The sequence below is a fragment of the Pseudochaenichthys georgianus genome, chromosome 19 (genome assembly GCF_902827115.2).
Source record: "Pseudochaenichthys georgianus chromosome 19, fPseGeo1.2, whole genome shotgun sequence".
NCBI classification, from domain to species: Eukaryota; Metazoa; Chordata; class Actinopteri; order Perciformes; family Channichthyidae; genus Pseudochaenichthys; species Pseudochaenichthys georgianus.
This window is the reverse complement of record NC_047521.1, coordinates 16,893,102-16,917,304: the sequence shown is the minus strand read 5'-3', so window position 1 is coordinate 16,917,304 and position 24,203 is coordinate 16,893,102. Positions and strand designations below refer to the sequence as shown.

The 24,203-nt window shown below is 40.2% G+C and overlaps 1 protein-coding gene across 13 annotated transcripts in view; it reads right to left on the bottom strand.

Moving 5' to 3' along the window:
• LOC117464534 (calcium-activated potassium channel subunit alpha-1a-like) overlaps window positions 1-24,203 on the bottom strand; it is an 83,061-nt gene that overhangs the window by 42,558 nt on the left and 16,300 nt on the right. For all 13 annotated transcript variants that reach the window (XM_071206851.1, XM_071206852.1, XM_071206853.1 and 10 more), the window contains exons 3-5: window positions 6,635-6,696; window positions 2,243-2,336; window positions 2,036-2,147 (exon numbers count right to left, since the gene is read on the bottom strand). In XM_071206851.1, coding sequence (XP_071062952.1) covers window positions 2,036-2,147; window positions 2,243-2,336; window positions 6,635-6,696 — 268 coding nt within the window. The remainder of the gene's footprint in view (window positions 1-2,035; window positions 2,148-2,242; window positions 2,337-6,634; window positions 6,697-24,203) is intronic.

Genomic DNA, 24,203 nt, shown 5'->3' with positions numbered 1-24,203 from the left:
TCTGCTTGTATTTGACCCCTGAAGCACGGCCGAATAAACTCTACCGAGTTCAGATTTTGCAGTAAAAAAGTATTATTGCGCATGAAGCAACTGCATGTTGTTTCGCCATCTTCTACGCAACATCTACAATGTGCGTACTGCTCTCACCCTACCCCATGCATCAATGTTAACAATGTTAGCACGAGAGAATATTAGCACATACGGCGTGTGCACGTGTGTCGACATGTTCAGACAGCAGGGTTGGCCGACTGGCAGAGCGCCCGGTGAAATGTGGAGTTTGATCAGAAGAGGGAGTCGGACAGCTGCGAACAGATGCTGCTGAGCTGGGCATGACCTTTGTTCGACCTCAGTTCAACTAAACAGTAAATAAGTCACTAATCCTGCACGACCTACCGCTCCCTGACCATATTGACCGACATTATATCTGACAAAAATGTGTTTCCTGTTCTAAAAACAACCGGAAATGTCCGTTTATTCTTTCTGCTTCATCCTAACTTGAATAACAAAAATGTGTTCGAATCAATAAAATATAATACTGTTTTGGACACAATACAAAAGAAAGTATTGGGTAAGTGGCGCATGTTGTTTTGTGCAGTCTGCATGTAGTGAAAATAAGAAAACTGTGCAGGGTGCATGGATCCCAGAGCCAATATGCATGTGAATTATATAGAAAAAGACGAAATCGGAACAAAAAAGCACACATGTTAAAATGTTGCATATGCATGTCCATAGGAAAACACAGAGATTGACCTAATGACAAAACTGAATGCAGCGATGAGGAGATTCAATCAATAAAAAAATAAAAACATCAAGTATCCATTAACTTCAAAGTAAGCACCTTTTGCTACAGAAAGCAATATAACGGCCAGGAACAATGTATAGTAACAACTATCATTGTAATTCAAACGACAATGACATGGCCAATCTTCACTGCTGCCAAAATCAAGACAATACTGTTATACTCTCCTATGTCCACTAGATGGCACCAGGTACCAGCACTAGCTAGTTCTACTTTTATTGTTTTCACACCATAAGTCACAGTACATCAGCCTAGGGGAAACACTCCGACACGTTATGCAACTATCAAGCTTTCATATTGACTCTAAAGCAGAGGGTGTTCATTGCTGGTGTTAGCAACACGGCAGGCTTGTACCTCGGCTGACAGGAGAAGAAAACACAGCTATAAAAACCTGTAATGCAGCAAAAAAAAGATCCCCCTTAATCCTGTAATTCCTCACAGACCTTTCTGAGTGATGAGTTTCACACATTTAGGAGATTGGCTTCTATTCAAGCCCTCTACAAAGCCTATTACCATTTTTATCCATTGGGGTATTTCAATCAATCATAGCTTGAATTCATCCGAGTGTTAGTGCAGGTGTGCTGGAGAGGTGAACAAAACCTGTGGAACAAAGGCCACTGCCTACAACACATGACCAAAGACATGGAAGGGATTACATCTCCATTCAAATCAACTTGCATAAGTGAACATTAAAAAGGCACACCAGATGACAGCCATATCATATTTGATAGTGTTGTCATGCGATCAAGCATTAGTTTGACGAGTAAAGCAAATAATGCTTCTTAATCGCCATGCTTTATATTTTTCATGCTGGAGAAACATTTTTTAATTTATAGTAATGTGAGGATTGTTTGGACTGTGTCATGCAACGTCCAAAAAAAGTTACATCTGTGACAAAATTATCAAATGTCTGTGGCTGATATTGCAGCTGTGCCGTGAAATACTTGGTGGTTCTCTTTTTGCAGTTTTAGTGGTGTGCTGAGATTATCTATGATGTCCTTTTGTTGTTCTATTTATGTTTTTATGTTTCATGTGGAACTACTTGAGCAGGTCTCCCTTGAAAAAGAGATCAATGATCTCAATGGGATTTATCTGTATAAATAAAGGTTTGAAATGAAAATCTGGTGCGTTCACTGACAGCTGTTAGACCCGTTGTATCCACCAGGAGGCAGCACAGCCTCCCTGGAAAAAAAAGGCCCAGAGATCCACTGTAGGCCTGTTTATCAGCATCCTTACCCAGCCAGCTCCTGTTCAGATACACCGACACAAACACCGGAGGAACTGTGAAGAAGTCCACCACCGAGTTCACCTCCAACCAGAACCACAGCTTGTCGTTGGCAGCGATGAACTGAGGGAGATAAAGGGTTAGAGGTAAGATTCACACGGTACACTGACAAGAGTATGGGAACAATTTTGAATGTTCGCAACTTTAGATTTACTTACCCGGAGGCCGAAGTACAGCAAGAAGAACACGTTGAACGCCATGTCGATCTGCAGCGTGAAGTCTTTGTAGAAGTTCTGACACGACTCGATAGGACTAAAACACACAGAGAGAAACACAATGTATATTAATATTGTACACATATTGGTGGAGAAGTGAGGAAAGGGGTGGTAAAAATTTTTACTGCAGAGAAAGGACATGCATGTATTGTCACTCAAGCAAAATCGTGTAGAGACGCCTGATTAACCCTTAAATAACTGCAACAAAATCTGTCATATTCCAGGTGCTATATCACATAATGAAAATGGTGCCATTTCCCGATCTCATCGACAACATTTCAGGAAGAAATTAAATCAAACATGATGGAAATGCAGAGCAAAAGCAGTAGTTTAAGGGTTAAATGCATGCAGGGTTCATGTCTTCTTTTATGAATCAAGCAGCCATAGCAAATGCTAGCAATGCAGTGAAGTCTCACCCTCAGAAAGCTTGTATCTGGCACAAAGAATTCAAATAAAGAGAAATAATTAACCAAGTAAATGTGACTGTAAAAGGTTAGTAGGTGGATACAAATGATGACCTGGAAGATAGAATGGTTTTTTTTCCAAAATATTATTAACAACTAAATGCAAAAAACAAGGGGGTGACAGTTACGGGGAACATATATTTGATTAATATTTAATTATTAATCAATTATATGAATAGTTGAGTTAGAATGAAGACTTTTAAGATGGACTGGTTTATTGTGAGTTGATCCATTAGTGGCCAGTAAATGAATGTGAATCAATTCTGCTAATTGATTAAATGTTTCAGTTGTTTATCAAATCAGAACATTAAAATGTGCCGTCTTCTGAATTGTGAAAATCTACTCTTGTTTTTAGGTTATTTGGGAAATAATGATTAACAGGATAGGAAAGCATAAAAAAACATACAGTAAATCAGGAATACGTTGTGATTTTTTCGTATTTTTATGTGTGAATTATAGAATAATATGTCATCAGTCCTCTAAATAATTATACAGATGAATCTGAGAGGGAAAAGTGACTCTTTGGTTAAGTCTTTAATATTCATGGGCATATCCAACCCCTAATGATGGGCAACACTAACATATATATATATATATTGCTTTGTTAAACTTGTTTGGTAACTTACGTAACGTTTTTATTATTTAATCAAATGAAGGTTTGAAATCAGATCCGTCTCAAACATTCAGTTTATTTCATACCTCTGCAAATCTGTAAACTCTCACTCACCAGCTCCACTAACACACACCACATTACTCAACATCTACCCAGTGCTGTTTAATACGGTTCGGATTAAAGCAAATAGCTTTTGTTATGTAAAATAATTTAATAAATTCAGTTTGATAACACTCTGTGGTGTTAGAGTTGGAATGAGGTAACATAAAAAAAAACCTCTGGGATTATTGTGAACCGACCTGATGCACTGTCCTGACACTCAGGTCAGTGATGTGATGAGGGAGACTCAAACCGACCTCATACCTCGTCCTGAGGCTAATCCGGGCAGTATTTATAAAAATCCTTTGTATTTAGCCAACACAAGACAATTTAAAATCTTTGTCATTGCATCTTAAAAGCAAAACAATCCACATCACCACGATGCACATCATGTAACTGATGATGTAGAGAAAACTCAATGTTTTTACTGTACTCTAATAAATATTTGGCAACTATTCCTCTTCTAGTAGCATCTTAGCATCTCTTTAGGAAGCTTGCTATGATTTTTCCAACATTTGTTAAACCCAGGAGGAACATTTGACTTAACGGTTACAATCAATTCAGGGTTAGGTTATATGGCTAACATTTTTTATACTGATATAGATTATTTCACATTCTCAATAATCTTATCACAATATAGTTTTCTGGTAAGTCAATAAAAAAAAAATAATATTGAAATATATTCAGCTATACACTGTTGTTTTGTGATGTAAGACAAAATCGTCTTCTTAAAAATATTTACTCTGTTTTTTTTGTATGTGCTTGTTGTTATTATTATTTTAGACGTTGTAATTGTGTGTATCAGGATTTCCTCGTATATATAATTTAATTAACGCTTCAGTTGAAAAAGTATTAATTATATTATTAAATCTTGCCTCTTAATATTAATTGTCTTGCGCATGGATAATTACCGGTCTTCTTTAAAGCACCTCCAGGTCCCTATAGGTTGGCTGGTTCTGCCCTCATTCACTGTAATGACACGTCGGCCCGCCAAATCTCTGCCATAGCAGGGTGACAGACCATAAAGTAGGCCGACCTGACTGCTAAATAATTGAGTTCCAGTAGACCTGGTTTGGAAAAGGACTAAGCCTGTTATGGATCAGAGACCCTCCCTGCTCAAGTCCCTCTCTTCCTCATTCAATAAAGACTCAGATCAAACAGGACGAGGAGACCTTCATGTTGGCTGATGGCACCGCACGCGATTCACAACCTTGATGGTCAAGAAAAGCTGAATCCACTGAAAGTGAAAGATCACCTGGACCACGTTTTGTTTTAACTGTGTTAAACTGTAATTCTCTTTTTCTCCATGAGGCATAATAAACCTCTACGATGAATAATAACGTGTTTGATGACAATACATCTATTATAAGTGAACTACAAGATATATATACAAATTGCCAGGCTGTAGGTTTGTAAGCTTAATGTGTTTTCGTTTGTTTGCCCGCCAGTGGCTAAAGAAATCAATGAATGAAAATGAAGCAAGAAAATATATCCTTAAGAAGAGTCTGACTAAGATTTCAACACCACTTTTAAATACTCAGATTGCTCAGTATCACTGCTGCCTTTGCCACCCAGCTCTGCTTTAACATTGATGAAACAACAAAGGACAGTGTGTCCTACAAATCAAACGAGACTACGTGGAAGCACAGGTTGAAAAGTTAGACACAGCTCCAGCTTCATTATCTCTGTGCTGCCTGTAGCTCAAACTGTACTGAAACTTCGAGGGTCTTGCTTTGTCGACGTCTCTCTGTGTCACTTGCAGCCAGGGTGTCCCGCCCATCATACGACGGCCACAGCAGCCCGCAGGACTAAATACAGGACAGGCTGTATCTGTTACAGGGTGCTGCCACTTACAAGCATGGAAGAAAGCAGCTAACTGGCAGCTCTTTCTTTAAGTTCACGGGTTGTTGGGTTGACAGGAAGTGAACTAACACTATCAGAATAATAGAAAGCCCTGGACGACACTGAATTGAACTGGGACAAAGAGCCTGGTGTATGAATATGAATATAAGTCATCGAACAGGTGCTGCTGCATCACACCTCATTGTGTATTTAACAAAGCCCTTACTTATGCGTGAGAGGTTAAAGACAGAGGTCGTAGGTCACCCTTCATCAGGTGAAACGGGTATCGGACGCCGCTACAAGCGATGTGGTGAGAAGAGGAGGCCACAGAAGGCATTGGTGAGGATGTAAGTAACTCCACCTGGTCCAGTTAATAAAATGAGAGCATGCTCACAAACCACATCAGAGAAGCCAAGCCCTTAGCTGTATGGAGTCTTATGAAATAACAACAACATGCCGCCAGGACATGAGCCATTTGACAAAGTGTACAGCCTCTTTCTCTTAACATTGCTCCCAGCGGTGACTCCCTTTGGCTTGATAAAAGCTTTTATGCTGTGTATTTAGCTCTACTTGTTAATGACACTTCCTGTTCAAACACCAGCAGGCTGCAGTTACAGTACACTAATGGGGTCCTCCACTTCCTCCAGTTCGATGAGCGACGGTGATTGGTTGGACAGGAACTTGGGTCTTTCCTGGCTGTTTGATAGTCTGATCCTTTTGTACAGAGATTAAGCGAATTTCATCAGTGAGCTCTGGCTGTTTGTCAGCAGAGACCTTCAGTAAGCTCAGAGCAGTTAACCTGGAAGGGGATTGGATCAAAACAGCCAGCAAGAACATGCCCTGAAATACCATATACAGAGCACAAAGCACTCAGTATAATTAGGGAGGAACTACAGTATATGCACTATATGAGGATTTATGAGAGTGGAGCAAACAGTTAGTGACTGGGCCCTCTGAGGGTATTCTAAATCATAAATGTCTGAAACTCATAATTTTACCTTCAACCAATCTAATCATTCTAACTGAAGCATCATCAATTTAACAGCGGGATTTCAGAAGACCGTAACAGAGAGCTTTGGGAATGAATACTACATCCTGAAAATGAGTTAGCATTTTTGCACTTCCTGTTCCCTCGCCTCGAAGTCGAGATTGTTCTTTTGTTTGATACTTAAGGACAGGAAGACTTAATAACTCAAGACCACTTCTCAGCTTCTTGATTTCTCAAATATTCCACGGTGGAGCAGGTTGAACAGGGTGTCATATAAGCTAAAGTAGCAACAGAATTAAGTACAATGATTAAAGGGAACAAATACTCACTCAGAAGAATCAATGAAGTATATAACAAGGGCCCCAATGCTGAGAGCAAAGACGAGCACCACCTGGAAAAAAGAAAATGGGAGCATTTTACTCAGTTGTTAGAACACGACTCAATCTAGTTCAGAAAAAGACAGTAGATGTTATTTCTTCGGATGCTTGGCACTCTAGTACAGGAAAGGGCAAAAGGAGGGCACCAGATTTATGCTTCAAACGCTTTCGGCTGGAAATATAAATGTATTCTATTTCTAATATTAAAAGTGATGTGTAAAGTGTGGAGGAGTTTGCAACAACAAAATGCAAAATACATATTCAGGTATTGATGATAAAGGCTATATATAAAAAATAAATACAAAAATCAGGGAGAAATACAAATAAATAATGGCAATGAAAGTTAAGTAAGAACTCAAAAAGCATTAAGAGAAGCACAGAATATGACAAATTAAAATGTATTTCAACACATTATTATTTGATAATACCCAGTAGTAGACCATTCATCTGTTAGTCGATTTTTTTTTTCTTTGTTTTTCTTTTAAGCAAAACTAAATTACATTGCGTGAATTTTTCCCTTTAACCAGACATAATGATGGAGCACTAATTACAAATTCATCAAGAGATGAAAATTATCTTTATTTGCAGATTTAGATATTTTTAAATTAGAAAAATGCGTTTCAAGGTAATCAGCAAATATGTAATGCCTATAAATGAGCATCGACAGACGTAAATATGTCTTCTCAGGCACTCATAATTGTGTTATATAAATCAAATAAAAAAGAGTCACAGTTTGGAGCAACAGTGTCACAAACAGACTCATCAGTACTGTATATATGACAGTGTAAATAAATACACAAGAGCTCAGCTCATCATGTAAATGGGCAGTGGAAGAGTGGGCGAGGTGACAGAAATGGCTTCAGCTTTCACAGACACACACAAGGAAGGATCCGCTGAGCCCCGAGCTTCTAGCAGCCACGGTGGAGCAGCATGAGAATCAAACCGGGGCATCACTTTGACTCAATCACCCTGCCTTTACAAGAGGACATGCTGTTGAATAAAATGAAGCCTGGAGTGTGTGGAGACATTCAAAAAGGAAGTTACATTAAATAAAATCATTTCAAAAACAAATATGAGATCCATGGGGGTTAGTAAACTAATCAGGTGAGAGCTCTGAGACTGGTAGAGGGAACTCTTGAGAGAATACAACAACAAATCAGACCACAACTTAAATACAAATAGAAACACTTGGAAAATTCAGTATATATTGATTTCTAGGAGGAAAACAGAGCTTGTGGTTACAATCAATGTTACCTGTAGGAAAACAACCTGTGGTCTCCCCTGATGCAGCGCTGCTGTCACTCAGCATCACAGTTAAAGTGAATGCTGTCATGTTGTGTTTGTCAAGCGGAGAAGAAAGTGGAAGATTATCAAAGCTGGAGGGGCAGGGGACAATATCCCTGTTACCTAACTGGAGCATACTTATTAGAAAGTAGGCTACACGTAACTAAACCACTGCCATTTGGGTTAAAAAAAAAACACGCCGGTTTTAAGTCTTTAAAAGAAAATGGAGTTAATTGTACATAAATAATGATTTGAAGTAAAAAAAAAAGGAAGCAGCTCATTAACACTGATGCAGAATAAGTGTCCTAATTTCCCCTTGTAAACGTCAGTGCTAATGCGGGACCCAGAAAGACACTGACTCACACAGAAAGGTTTCTTCCAGAGAGCAGAACCAATGTTTTTCATCCTGAAATACACTACAGGGTTATCTGCGACCCTACCTGGCTTTCATCTATTTAGAAAGGACACAAAGGCCATCCTGAACAAGAAACCGATGGGCATCCATAATGAATGAGCTCGGCCTAATTCATTTCCATGATGTGAAATTGTATTGTCAACCTGCAACCACTGATGGCTCTGTAATGACAAAAAGCACCCGCATGCATTTTTAATCGACCCTTCCTCTTTGAAAGCCAGGAAATCTCTTTATGCCTCTGACCAGCCCAGTTTAGAAACTTGAAACAATGTTGGTGCAACCCTAGAAATGCTAATGTCGCTGGCAGAGAAAGATTCAGTAAATAAGACACATGGGGCTGGAACAAAGGGGGGCAATCATGACTGGGTTTTTCAGGGACAGCCGGTGCCAGGATTCATCATTCATCTCATTCAGCGGATAATGAGGCATCACATCTGTATCTTGAGCCACCCTCAGCCATTTACTAGCAGATGGCTGCAGCTGCTCGGACTCAGAGAGCAACGACGACAGCACATGCCTTCTGCATGACGACCACGAGAGCTGTCCAGACATACTCCAATTTGCATCATCCTTCTCTTAACTAACTAAATCTTATGCTCTTCACTTCAATAGGAGAGAAAGGTAGTGGTAAGAATACTTTTCTGTCAAAAGACCAGGAAAGAAACTACTTTATAGAAACCACTGTGGAATAAAAGAAACGTTTTTTTTTATCAAATATCAGGGAAAGTCACAAGTAACTTGAGAAAATTCCAAGTCAAGTGTCAAGTGATATGTAAAATAATTAGAGACAAGTCATTCAAAACAAGTCCATGTCGCATGTCAAATATTCTGATGGCGGTTCAAGACTAATCTTACCAACATGGGGACTGAAATTGGGCATAGTCTTCAATAATAATCCAGCTGCATTTGAACATGTTTCATTAAAAACTGTGTTGATCAAATCATTTATCCAATTTATATTCAAGTTGAATGCTTTTCTTTTACTAATGCAGGGGAGTGGGAGTGTGTGCGGTATGTTGTGCAGATCATAAAGTACTTTCAAACTAATTGGTGATTCTCCTACAAACATAAATGAAAATAACTTTGAGTGCTTTTGCTCTTAATTCTCAAATAAATCGTTAAGTAGTGAAGTCATGTTCACATTGATCAAGTCCAAGTCAAGTATACATTTATTTGTGAAATCTGTGAAAACAATTGTGTTCTCTAAATAACTTTCTAAGAAGTCTCCAGTACTTCTCAGAAAAAAACAATTCTAAACATTTTCCGAAAGTATTTATAATCATACATTTTATGTTGAAAAGAATCTTCAAGGCCAACTTTCATAACAGATTATAATCCACCAATGTTTTTGGCGATGATACACAGTATGTTGTCACAGCCCTGCAGAGTGCACCTTCAGGTCTCAAGCATTCAGAAGTCAACCTACAAAACAACGGAAAACCCACTCATGCTCCTCCACTCGTTCCGAAGTATGACTCAACATCAACAAGCATGAATAGCCTGCCAAAGAAACAGAAAGTCAGCTCCTACAGTAAGAGATATTTTACTGTAGGGAGCTAACTCCAGTGTTCTGCCATCCTCTCTGATAATTCAGAGTAAAATGACACTCCTGGCATCGAGGCAAATTACGTATTTTCAATATTAAGCAATGGAAACCAAGGCTGCTTTTAGTTGTATCTGTGTTAAGAGCATTGAATAATATTCATCTACCGCAGTGCTCCAGTAAAAATAATCATATTTGATGTGGGCTCATTGAGATTCAGTTGTGTTAGAAACATGTTTTACAAATTCTTCAGTGGTTGGTTGTGTTACTACGTGAGCTGCAGTCCCTAAAAACAGGATTTAGAAGAACCAACCAGGGGTCCGTTTATTCAGTATTCCCTGAAAGCCTGAAGTCACTGCGGGATCAAAGCTCTATTGGTGGGATGCCAGAGATTTGTGTTTGCGGTTAACAGCCCCTCTTTGTATCGGTCAACCCTCCGTTTCCACACCGGTCACATCCAGTTCACGGAGCTCTCCCTTTAATTGTGTGAGACTTAAATGTTCATAGGAGCGTAAAGTCCCTGACCCGGTGTTCCTCTTGGGTGCGTGTGTGGCCCCCAGCAGCTTCCCAGGCACACAGTGCTGCCTTTCTAAATAAAATGACCTGAGGAATATCCTGGTGAATTCCAGCCAGCCCATCTGTCTGTCCTCATATGCCACATTCATGAACAAGGCAAGGTGTACATATAAACACTCACAGAAATACAGCACGGCACAATAGAAAGGAAGAAAAAAATCAATGTGCCATCCTCAGGTTTAATAGCTCAATTACAGACTGTGGAAGAATCGCAGCATAAATGGACATCTATTCTTCTTTTTCAGATTTCTTTTTCAGAACTTGAAAACGTTTTTAGAAACAGATCAGGGTTCTCAATTGTAATCAATTGAGAGTTTCAGGTCATACTAGTGAACTTCTTTACAGAAAGCATGTATGAAAAACTACACGGCAGCCATTTGTACATTCATACGACTCACTCAGCAATTTAATTATTCAATTGTTGGATTGGCTGTGACTCGCACTGCAAAGAAGCAAATCAAAAACTCGTTAACTTTAACACACAATCATTACAAAATATAAAATATATTGTGAGATTTAGAACATCTGTAAGAGCGGATAGGCCTTGAGGAGTAGCGGACACCTTGGTCTTAAAGTCTGGCCTTAGTTTACTCCTGAACAGAGTATCCTTCGCCTGGGGTGACAACAGCAAATTAGCATTTTTTTACGACACAAGCCATAACCGTGATGGACTGCAGCCCTGATAAACTCAGACTCTGAATGAACATTTGAAACATGTACTGCTGACATCCTGCTCCGCTGCAGCTGACAGGACATCTGTGACGTGTGACGCAACTTTGGCTCTCTGGTCTTAAGCTATTGTTGTTCTTTCCATATTTACATTATTTGCTGCTGAAGCACCGTGATGGATGAACTCATTGTGACCTTCTGATGCCATGAGGTTCTCAACTGTCTATTTGGAGCACTTGAGTACATGCAGAGCTTTTGTCAAGCCTGGAGGGCTGCACAATTACGGCTAAAAAAAGAGCCCTGATTATATTGCTCGATTTGATGTTGATGAATGTCAATCAGATGATTGTTAAATCTAATCAGCAGAGACAAATAATCCCAATGGCCCTTTTTGAGTATAAACCGTGTGGCATGTCATTTGGCAGCACAATCTTAAAGCGATACACATAAAGAGGTTTGTTACTTGTCATGTAACAACTTTAAACTGATTTCTGAAGGTAGAACATCAGTCCTGCGTGTGAACGAAGCATCAAAACAGATCCAAATGATAAGATTGTGATCTGCTAATAATGTCAAAATGCTTATTTAACATCAAAATGTCAAATATACAGGCTATTTGCCTGTATCAGCAGGTAAGCACTACCTGTAAATAATATGGTAAAAAAACACAGATTGGGCCTTTAAGACACAACTGCGCATCCTTTCAGCTCAGACCTGATTTCACTGGCCGACTCTGCGTGTCCCATGCTTTTGGCAACATGCATACTAATATTGGACGGGTCTCCAGGCGCCTGGGTCCCTCCTCAAGCATCATTTTAGTATAACCTACACAGCATGAGTTTCACAAGCAGCCTATAACTTCATCCGCCTGAACAAGAAATGATGATTAAATGTTGAGAATCACAGCTGATCTGTTGCGTGTCACTCGGGTGTGTTTGACAAAGTCAGAGGAAGGAAAGACAAACAGACATTCACAGTTTAAAGGTCATAATCAGATCCTTTCAACAAGCGATGACGACACACCTGCTGTCAAAAGAGATTGGGATCAGACTCAAGTGGAGAGCCTTTTTAGGGTTTCATTGTGAACGCCAATATAATGTGTGCTGGAAATTAATTAGATTTGTAGATTGAATTGTATTTGTAACATGCAACTTTGATCGAAACGTATAGGCTATTAGTTAAAGGAGGAAGGAGTACTGTTTTGGAATAGATAAATGCTTAAGATCAAAATGAAACAAAGTATCTTTGGCAGAATTCGTCACATTACTCATCTTCAGATAAGATAATAATCAGAATGCATAATGGGCTGCAGTCACTGACGACAGCAGCAGAAGATTGATAAATATTATATAACCCCCAGACGTGTGTGTGGTAAGAAGGTAGCTCATCATTCTCATAATGGCCAAGCTGTTTTATCAATCTAATGATTCACTTCTGAGCAAAGCTGAAGGACACTGAGCTGCACAAGTTCAATGTGTCGCAAGCTGCAGGATCAGTGACACTGCCAGAGATATATCTTCATCCCTCGGTTTCTCAAAGACATTACACTGATCAGCTGAGTGACCAAGAGGCCATGTTGAATGGCAGGGTTGTTGTCTCATAACTGGAAGAGGATAGAGAGCACATAAAACCTCCATTGAGCCTACAAAAGACAAAATACATTAACTTGTTTTTTTATGTTCTTAACTTTCATTTTTACATTACATTACATGTCACTTGTTAGACGCTTTTATCCAAAGCGACTTACATACTCAATACTGTGGACAATCCCCACAGAAGCAATTTGGGGTGAAGTGTCTTGCCCAGGGACACAACCACATGCTGACTGCAGTGGGGTTTGAACACCAACGCACAACCCACTGCGCCACACGCCTCCCATTTTTAGCACCAAGTACCATCTTTAATGCCAAGCATGCTTAAGGTATTTTATTTCTTGATTTTATGTCGTTACTGGCCGTGTTGGGCAATTTCTAATCATCATTTTGGCAGCGTTCATAAGACACAAATCAAAGAAGATAGTTTTAAGCAAGAACACATTAATGTCCATAAAAGCCACATGCTGCCAGAGGAAAGTGAATTAGAAATAGAAAAATCACACTGATGTGGGTACTGCTGGATGTCTTTCCTTCCTGGAACAAACCACAGAGAAACCACGATGAATCTCTCCTGCGATATAACCAACCAGTCTGGCATAACTCAAATTGTAACTTTACACACCCTGAAATTCTTCTTCTCACCTTTCTGCCCTCAAGTGTCCTCCAGTATCGTTTTCACTTCTAACCATCAGAGATGATGAGAGGGGTCAGAGGTCAAACACACTTGAAACATCTTCCTAATGAATACATGTTAGCCTTATGTTACTCATAAACAAATTAAAAAAAGAATAAGGAAAAAGAGAAAGATGGGCCGTTTACAAGAATACATATTATAAATCATCTAACTGTTATGGCAAATCATATAAAAGCAAGTATATCCCCTTTAGTTTGACAGTTACGGCTGGGTTTCTACTGGCCAACTGTTGCTTGGAAATATAAAGTAATACAATATTTATGACTGTGATATCTTTCAGGGGTTGTAAAATCCTCCCTCATTGTATAATAAACCTCTCTACAGTGTTTTAGCATCTGATAAACAAACACGTTGTGACGCCGATTTCGAGGGAACATTCTGAGCGTCAGTAAATATTGATTGTGAAACATGAAAAAAGCTTACTTATATATTTGTCACTCCCATTATATTTAATGATTGTTTCACCCAAATTAGGAGGATAATGTGTTTGGGGATGCAAACAGGAAGTATTACATATTGACAAATGTTTTACTATTAAAAGTACTTTCTATTATTTATTAACAGTTTCTGTTTGCAGTTTAAGAATTGGTGTACATACATACAGCTGTCAATAGATGACTTTGATACAAAAGAAAACTTTTTTTCCCCAGGCATGTTATGGAGTTATAAGAGGTGTCTTTTGCTCTGTGATTTATTTTCATTTCATTTCAAACCTTTATTTATCCAGATTGTCCCTTGAGATCATAGATCTCTTTTTCAAGGGAGACCTGCAGCAATTAGGTTCCACATGAAACATAAAACAATAGAGGATATCATACAACATATTTACAAGCTACATTTACATACTTATCAACATTTACAAATACCCATAGTTTCAAAGAGCATTTCACTTAGACTTGCTTTAAAAACATTCAGAGGAATACAATTGCTCAGTTTCAATTCTTGCTGAAGATTGTTCCAAGCAAGTGGCGCTGCGCTCATAAAAGCTGTCTTACCTAAGACAGTCCAGCTCTTGGCACATCTAACAAGACTACATCATGCGATCTCAGACAATAGCTGCTTGCAACTCTGTGTTATCAGAGAGCAGATATAATATGGGAGTTTACCCAACAAAGCTTTATAAATAAACGTGTACCAATGACTGAGCCTCTTTACAGTAAGTGATGGCAGACCTGCCTGGGCATACAGGGTACAGTGATGAGTAAGTGCTTTACAGTTAGTAACAAATCTCAGGGCGCTGTGATAAGCGGCATCTAACTTGTTCAGGCAATGGGCAGGTGCATTCATATACATCAAATCACAATAGTCCAGCACAGGTAAAAAGGTCACAGTGACTAGCCTTTTCCTGGCTTCAAGCGAGAAACCGGACTTGTTCCTGTAGAAGAAACCTAGTCTAACCCTCAGCTTTTTAAGCAGGTTATTGACATGAAGTTTAAAAGTGAGACAATCATCAAGCCAGATACCAAGGTATTTATAACAGGCATAGTAAGATATATTAATTGTATTGTATGGTGTTGTTGTTTTAAACATTAATTTACTCTACTACTTTAGGAGGCGTTCACTGACAACAATTCACATGCATGGAAGCTGCCCAGCACAACCCCAGTCTGATGGGAGGCAGTCGGGCTAAGAGCCATAAAGGGTACCTGAGTGGTGCTTATCAGAAGGGCACTCTAACCTTAAGGTCACTACTGTTTATTAACATCAAAATAATGATAACCTCTCAAGAGCAAGGCGTACGTTTGGAAGGAGTCCTTTTTACTCCATGATTGAGCAATAGGTTTTACACAAATTGCAGCAATCAGGCACGAATGGTTTTATTTAGTTTGCTTCCAGGAGCAGTGCGTCTCAGCAGCTGCTGAACTGCTAAATGATACACTGGTTACATTCTACATGGGGACACATTAAAGTGCAACACGCAATATGAATCAAATAGTCATTTTAGAACGTACACTTTCATGGGAATCAATGGCAAGTCGTGGAGATTAATATTCAGGCTTGTACTAACGCTCAGAATATTCCTCATGATGTTTACATTGCAGACACTGCAGTACCCTAAGCATGGCTACATTAATGGCTTAACTCTATGCGACGTTCACACTGAAGAGTAAAACCGGTGGGTTTAAGGGATTTCTCTCATCTTGTCAATTGAAGCCGATTATTTCTTTGTCTACTAGGCTTCCTGTGGAGCCGCTTGCAGCTGCTTCCTCATCATTAGGGATCACTACAGTACCAGCCTTACGGCAGCTCCAGAGGGATAGACCTGATATTCAGTAATAACATCATCACAGCCGAATCCTTCTCTGCGGGGAACCAACGGCTAGATTTACCTAAAATTAGAAAATGTATGTTTTGTCTGACATTTAAGAAACCTTTAATAATAAAAGCCCCAGACATACACTATATACCACAACGACCCCTGGTTTGATTTATTTAGGGATTCGCTGAACAAAGCCAATTTAATCCAAAACACTGCCATGTTAAAGTGGGACCACTTATTTTAAAACGTAGTATTTAAATCTTAAAGACCAAGACAGACAAAACCATACACGACTATACACCTAAAAAGGGGAATTCATATTATAAAAATTAATGCAATCAAAAGCAGATGTCCTGCCTGACTCTGTAGGATGATACACAGCAAACTGCTTGGCTAAGGTCTCCTGTGTGGATGTCACAAGCTTTAAACAGAGGATGATTTATGAAAACCACTAATGACATTTTATTTTGCCATCATTTCACTTGACTTCATCATAGTGCAACAAAGGGTTGCCGGGAGGTTTGTTTGAGGTTTGTGTTGTGACTAGTCGGACAATCTGGAATATTATCCCCACGAGTCAGTAAGTTATCTTTGGGTCACAATTGGAGCTATGTTTTATTAGTAGATTTTTTTTTAAATCAGCCCTTGTTTATTTCACATTTATACTATTCACACTTTTTGGGTAATTATGGGAGACACAAGAAGAAAGGTCCTGGTACCGCAGTTGCTGTTAGCTCATTATAAGTTTTAATTTCTGCTTGGAGCTACAGAGTCTGCCTGAAGTAATAATTGCAACGTGCATTCAGCTGCAATGTGCACAGAGACCGAGAACAAGGAAGCTAACAGACGTGTTTGCGGACGTCAGCAGCCGAGACCGTACATTGCACACGAGGGACAAAGCCAGTATAGAAACTACAAATGTCTAAGGAGTACAATTTGAGATACAACATCTGTGCTGCTTTCTTACTTTTGCTATTTCCTTTACGAAACACCGAGCATTCCAAACTTGTGTGGATGGTGTCAATTTGACTGCTTAACAACATTTAGAATATACTTTTTATTTACCATTGAAATACTCTTAAGTATACTTTAAGGGTTTGCACGGTTTATAAATCATTTTTAAATCTTTTTAAATCTTTATCTTTTAAATATAATCACATGTTAAAAAGTATTTTCATATACTTGTACACCCATCGACACAAAGAGAGTATGTTGATGGCATTACAGTTATTAACATCGTTTTAGCAAACACACTGGTGTTGAAACAGCAGGTCAAAAATAACCTGGTGAACTTTCCCAACAGCTGCTGTCCAAATTCAAATGTGTGGCAGCTTGATGCACATTGATTTATGACTAAATATAAATAATACAGGCCCTTCATGTTGCATGTGTCCTAAATGACTGTTGAAATATATGATTATTTCAAAGAAAAAGAAAAAACTAGGACACACGGAGGTAAAGGACTGTTGTCGTCAGCTATAAGCAGTTTACTCCTGAGAATTGAGGTTTGCCGGAGGAAGAGCCTTCAGGGTCTCTTCAGCCACTCACACATTACTGATTCACTCCTTCCCCCAACATCAACACAGTCTAATAAGTGCTGCTCAGTGAACTGGTGTAACAGCAGGTCTCTACTGGGAATCCAAAAGTGAAGAAAAGACAGGACTAACTGGTTAATAGGTTCAGGGGCTTGTGAGCGCATGATTAGATTAAACATTGTCTTTGAAATGCGGGTACTGCAATATGCTATGCTGATAAAACATGTGCTGGGTTTTTCTAAAAACTCCACAGCAGCAGATGGGGGGTGGGGGGGCATGGTCGGACATTGAAGTAGGGCTATGAAAGCAGTGAGTCACACTTCAGATAACCTTTAAACTGTTTACACAAGATAGCAGTCTTGTTTCTGTTTGAGTGAATATTCCATGTTGCTATGCTAACGCAATTATTGTACAAATAAGGGCATTTTCACCAAGTATGTTTGGAGTCTGACGTGACTCTCCTGTTCAAACATGTCTTCCTCCTTCGCTGACAATATTTATCACAGCAGCACGAAAGTGGACGAAAAGATACTCTGAGTCATTTCTGAATTGACTCAGAGTATTCAAACCACCTATTAATTCAATTTGTCTTTCTAATTATCTGGAGAATGACAAATTGCTTCATGTGGTTTGTTCTTTAAGACACAGCATTTTGTAAGCCTCTCCGATATTATACTCTGAGGCACAAATCATTTAAGTAGAATAATATAGTATACACAAGAATTAAAGGCCAGTGTTGTAAAGAGAAATATCAAATCTGTTTGGCAAACAAAAAGCTGGTTTAGTTTTTGTGCAGTGGTAGTGGTGCTGAACGGAAAGCGATATTGTATTTCTTGCCATTTTGTTTACTGCCTCAATGCTCAGTGTGGCGTGATAAAGTACATGCTATTTGAAAATAACTTTTATTCCCCTTTTCCCTTACAGTATGAGACCAAAAACGTGCTTTGATACAATCATATATATATGGTAGTATCTTTATAGGAGTGTTATCATTACAGTTGCTACATGTCACTCGAGAATCTCATACTTTGCTGACAGTAGTTTGATATCTGGACTCTGTCCATTAGCCAGATTGCACAGATATAAATAAAACAATGGAGGTTAAAGACTTTAGAAACTGGATCCTCCTTTAAACTCTTGTGGCAGCTCCACACAAGTGCTCAGTTTGTGTTTCAGGTTGTATAGGTTGCACTGTAACTACCCGCCGTCTGAAACCTGACCCTGTGTTCGTTTGACATCCGTCCCTGTATACGGTGAGCGATCTGCTGAATGAGCGCTGACGACACCCTCGCTAAGCTGCGACAACAATGCCGCGATCCTGGAAACATTTTTGGCCTTGTCATGCTTGACTTGAAAGTCTATTTGGGATTCAGTTTTCCCTTTCGTATCCTTTTCATGTGAGAGGATTGATCCAAAAATCGTCTCCCATTAGGCCAAAACAGCATGTTTGGCTTTGTTATAAATAAGAGCTGACACTCTCTACAGTTTGCGCCATTATTCAGCTATTAACGTACAAAACATGCCGCGTAGAACCCCAAATCCCACAGACGCTAAGCCATGATTTAAGCCGTCCTGGAAGCAGCCCAACCACTCTCACAGTGAGGCGTAAAGAGCTTAGGATGGGAGGGATAGATGTGTCTCCCCCCAGCCTCTCGCTGTCTGTCTAAGCTGAAATATGAGGTTGTAACTCACTTGTCTTTAAAACAAAAGGAATAAGCTGACGCATAAGGGAAACTGACACAAAAATGTGATGCGAGGAAATGGATGTTTTTCTTAAAATAGGATGAAAATGGTCTGATGTCTATCGATGAGCGGACAGGCGTTTGATTGGAGCAGAAGCGATGAGTCACCCAGCTTCTCCGAGAGGAGGGGTTCCCACTGAGAGATGGAGAGAGAAGACGCCCTGCCCTTACAATGGAAATTCCTGTTATGTGTGAAAATGTAAATCATGGTGTGCATCTGGGAAGCTGGACACACGGCGACTGTAGCAGCTGCACGTATTTGGAACTGTAGACGGGAGGCATGAGGTGTGAGCCCAGCAGCAGGTGGAGAATATGGGTTCAGACATAATCATGTATTCAATTGTGTTCGAATTCTCCAATCAGACATGATTTGGTTGTAATAAATTGAGCGCTGAACTTAAAGTGCACTCTCAAAGTTAGAGCTTGTCATGTGGCCAGTTTGCTTCAAACCTCGACATATATAAATGTTCTCTAAGTGGCCATTTTAATTAATCAAACTGAACTTGAAGTGCCAGCTGCAGAAATCAAGAGCTACCTCATTTGCACCTCCTTTATGTCTGCCTTTCCTGTGAGAGATTCTGATGAGTTTTGAAGACTCTGTGAGCTCCAATAAAGCGGCGGCTGCCGGGTCATTGTGGGGCTAATGATTGTTAATGAAATCTGGAGAGCCAAATTCGTGACTTATCATCATACTGCTAATAAAATTGGAATGTTTGGGACAGGGACGGATGTTATCGCAAGTCTCCTCTCCACAGTTTGTCCTGCTGTCTGAGTTTGAGGCTGCTCCACAAACCTAATTATACTCAACCGATTGTTTGTGCCAAATGAGATCCTGCTGAATATGTAGGGTACAGTGGCTGCCAAGCATAGAGACGTTCCAAATTAGAAACTCCTTCTCCCACTGCCCCATGGGGGATATCGTTGTCACACCTGGTACTTACTCGTGTCCAAAAACCATTTGCCACAAGAATTTGGCCCCACGGGAACAGAGAGTTAAAGATCAAGCAACTCTCAATCTGTAGACTCAGACACAGATGGCTACGGGGCAAGATACCTTCAGATAAATATGTCAAAGCGACACTAACATTTGTGTGTGTGATGCACGGAGGCCGGGCATATACTAATGATGCTATAAATCTAGACAGACACCATGAGAACAAGCCAGTAAATAAGACCGCCTAGTTCTTAGTACTAAGGGACCGGCAGGATGTCAGCTAAGGTCATCCTAGCAAGAAGTACTTGGATATCTGAAAAGGGCAGAGCAATTATCAGCAGACACAAGGTATGTTTCCTGCTGAATTTAAACAAACAGCTTGGAAATGATAATGTTCATTAAAAGTGGAGGAAATGGGAAAGAAATGCAAATGAGCTACTGTTTATTCTCCAGGGTCCATCTCAAAAAGTAAAACTAACAATGTGCAGCCATGTTGGCGACTTTGTGATGCTGTGTTCAGGCATAGAGGTGCTTTATAATGTTAACCATGTTCAGCATTTATTTTGTTAACATGCTAACATTTGCTAATTGGCACCAATGTCTACGTTTACAAGTCTATCGTCATATTAAAAACATGACCAAATTCAATACGATTCATCCTGAGAGGGACATAATGTCTGTACTGTCCAACAGATAAACATTGCCATCAAGTTTAATTACTACTTTTACTCCACTGATCTTCCTCATTCATTCCTGTTCAAATTAAAAACCCTATTTTTTTGAAAATGATTGAACCGAGGTGATTACTTTAGAAAGACATTGAAATATCCTCACCACGCTTGTAGACTTTTCATTTCTTTAAAGAAAAGTATGTTCATCATATTCAAAATCACAGACAAACATGACTTGAGATCGAGATGTTCATTGTTTTGACTGGGATAAACTAAAACCCTAATTTAACTTTGGTCACACATGGCATTGTTTCCTTCAGCGAGGCCCTGACAAAACAGGCCTGGCAGCTGCGGTCACCCGAAAATAGCGGCAGACCGAGCAACGGGCGGAGAGCAGAGTGACGCTCCCACGTTGTTCCCTCTGTTGTGCTGGGTGCGGTGAAAGTAACACACGATCCCCGCTGGCACCAGAGTCCACAGGTGTCCAACAGCCTCCCGTCTCTGTCGCAAGGCCACAGGCATGGCGGTAGCATATCAATTACATACAACATTGATGTCCTAATCTGAGGCCAAGTGTTAACAGGGAATGTCAAGAAAAGGGCACAGAGTAAATACTCTCTGAGTTCCTATAGGCTGAGAGAAACGTGTGATAAGAAAGCACTACGCTGAAATCAGTCATGAAAAGGACAAGTGCTTCCATCACTTCTGAATGGCACATTGGACATTTCTGTTGTGCCAGAAAAGACAGCAAGTCCCCAATAAAGTGTTTACTCTTTCTCTCCCTCATCAGGCAAAAAGCTTTTCCATGTAGTGGCGCATATGCCGCTGCACGACCGAGCCCCTCGGAGGAATATGAGGTGAGTTTGTCCGCCTGATGAAAGTGCCCTTCTGGCCCACCTATAAATCTGGTCAGAGCTCCTTCCCCCCCCTGAGGCTGCTACCGGGTGACATCCAATAGAACTCCCTCCACATGTTGACCTCAGTAATCCTAGACGACTCGGAATCTGCAGCACTCTTTGTTTGGCAGCTGGTAAAGATGAGGTAGAGGTTGCTTAGTAGACACCTCTCGCAAACAATTGAACATGTAAAGTTCCAGGATTGAGCCAAAAAAAACAACTGCCATTATACCCTCCGGCTTGCCGTACCCCACTGCATCCCTGATACTTCCAACATAGATTCATGAACTGTTTTTCTGCATCTTCCTTTGATTGTTTAAAACCATTTCTCACAAAAAAAATCATTTAATGATACATGTATAACGGTACGTCCACACAGCAGCTTTAGACGAATCTTCCACCGCTTCCAACGCTTCTCTGCCCATTGACTTTGAATGGGGATGAAGTCACTTTGCCTCGCTTTTCGCCGAACTGCATTGTGGGGGAGCGAAGCGAAGATTTCCAGGATTCAAAAGTTGAGCAATGTTCAACTTTTGAAGCTGAGCTGGAAGTGTCAGCCAATCAAACACGTTTATGCAAATCTGACAGTAGAAGTGCTAGCCAATCAAACCGCGCGTGTAAGCAGGGAGAACCAGACCGCAGTTCATTTCCTCATATTCCAAACGAGAAATTACGGTAGCAAATCACCCGGTTCTTTACGACCAGAACTATTAACGGGATACAAACCGGAGGAACCAGGCATGGAGGGAGGTGGCAGAGACAGTGGGTGAAACTGGTAGGTTTTCGCCTGTTTGGGGAGTTTATATATATATATATTGTTCGCATAAAATTCCTTTGTATGTCGGGGGCGGGAGATTCATGTGATTGGTTGTTGGTCGCATTGCTTGCAAAAAATCCCCAAGCTGTCAGACACGCCCAGCTCCAAGATTTTCAAGATTTTTGAAAAGCTGCTGTGTGGACGTACCGTAACAGTTTTTTTCTCATTTGTACATATGTGAATATTGTATTTGTCTGTTTAGTTTGTTGGCCAGGTCACTGTTAAAAATAAATTCTTACATTTACCTTGGCTTTAAATAGAAAATATACGGTATAGCAATAATATACATCACCCAACGCATGGTGGGAACTCTTAGGGCCAAAACCAAAACATATTTAGGAAAGTAGGAAAAAAGAAGAACCCCAGGACATTCTTGTTTTTTTATAACCAATACTATTGGTTTAAAATGGAAGGTACCATTAATTAGATTTTTCAGATAAAATTAAAACTCTACATGTATATCATGTACAGATATTTGCTGTGTATTGAAAACCTTTGGACAAAAAGGGAATAAAACCCAAGTTATTTGGAATTGCATACTTTGCAAACAATCCCCAATAGGTATGGTTCCACTCACATACAGTGTGAAAAGATAGCATTGCTAAGTAGCCTAACCTTTCCAGGCATGTGGTGTCAGAAGAGACAACTCATCCAATTCTCACAAAAAATCCCCGAAGCCGTTCCACCTGTGACTGAGATTGGGTTTATGGGGTGCAAAGTGAACGGTGCCAGAGGGCAGCTCTGAGCTTCCATTGATAGAAAGCCTTTCTTCTGGCCAGAATAATAGCTTTGCGACATCCCAGGACCCCCGTGGACCTCCAGAAGCGAGCGCATGTGGGCTAAATGTCACTCAGCAGGATCCCATCATTTAAGCTAAATCACATTTTCCCCCAGAATACTCTAACCTTAGACGCTCCATCACACACCCCCCGTCCTACAATCCCTCCAGGAGAACATCCTTGAGGAGAGTGTGACTGGATCAGGAAATAGACGCATGACATTACAGGAGAGCCGCTGGGTTTATTGGCGCACGTACAATCTGCCGCCACCTGTTCAGCCCCTAAAGCCAGGTCTGTTTGTTTTGACGTGAGCAAACAGTAATAGGATGACATATTTCACAAATAGGGAGGGGGGTCTTGTATGATGTGAAAATGACCAGGGGGGAGGGGAAATGTAATAATGCATAAAGAGACAGATGGGATCCTAACGTGTCCCCAATCTGGGGGAAACCATATCCTCACTTACTGTTGTTCAGAAATTAGAGAATAAACACGAGGCTCGCCGTTTTATGTGAGCGCACAAGGAGTGGAGCGCAGATCTCAAGCAGATAAACCTTTACAGACTTAAAGGTCATCAGGAAGTGTCCTGCCTGCTAATCAAATAGCCCTAAAGGCGAAGTTTGATCTTTTACAATCTGCTGAGATGGAAAGCCAGCCAGGCAAATGAACATCAGGCCGCTGGGTCTACGACAGGCCGCCTGCCCCTGTTTATCGCTCAACATCCAACAGAGGTAAACTGCTCGGCAGGCAGCGAGAATTACATTTGGTTAACACATGTCATTCTGCAATTGCTCGGGGGAAACCTTAACATTTCAGTTTGAAAAAGCCAGATTACAAGAGGCGAGAGACATTTATTTAATGCAATATAACTAAGAAGCTAAAGAAAGGTTTGTGTCGTGTTCTTCAAACCGTTACCAGCTTCTTAACATTTGTCACACGTTGCACTCTGAGTTAATTAAATGGAAACCTTTAACAGAAATGCATGATTTACGAGTATATTTTTTCATCGCGTAATGTTTTTCAACTGGTGATTTCACACCGCAAAGCATTTCAGTTAATTTGTTGCTTATTCGTCTCACAAGTGCAACAAATCCTGCAGTCATCATGGAGC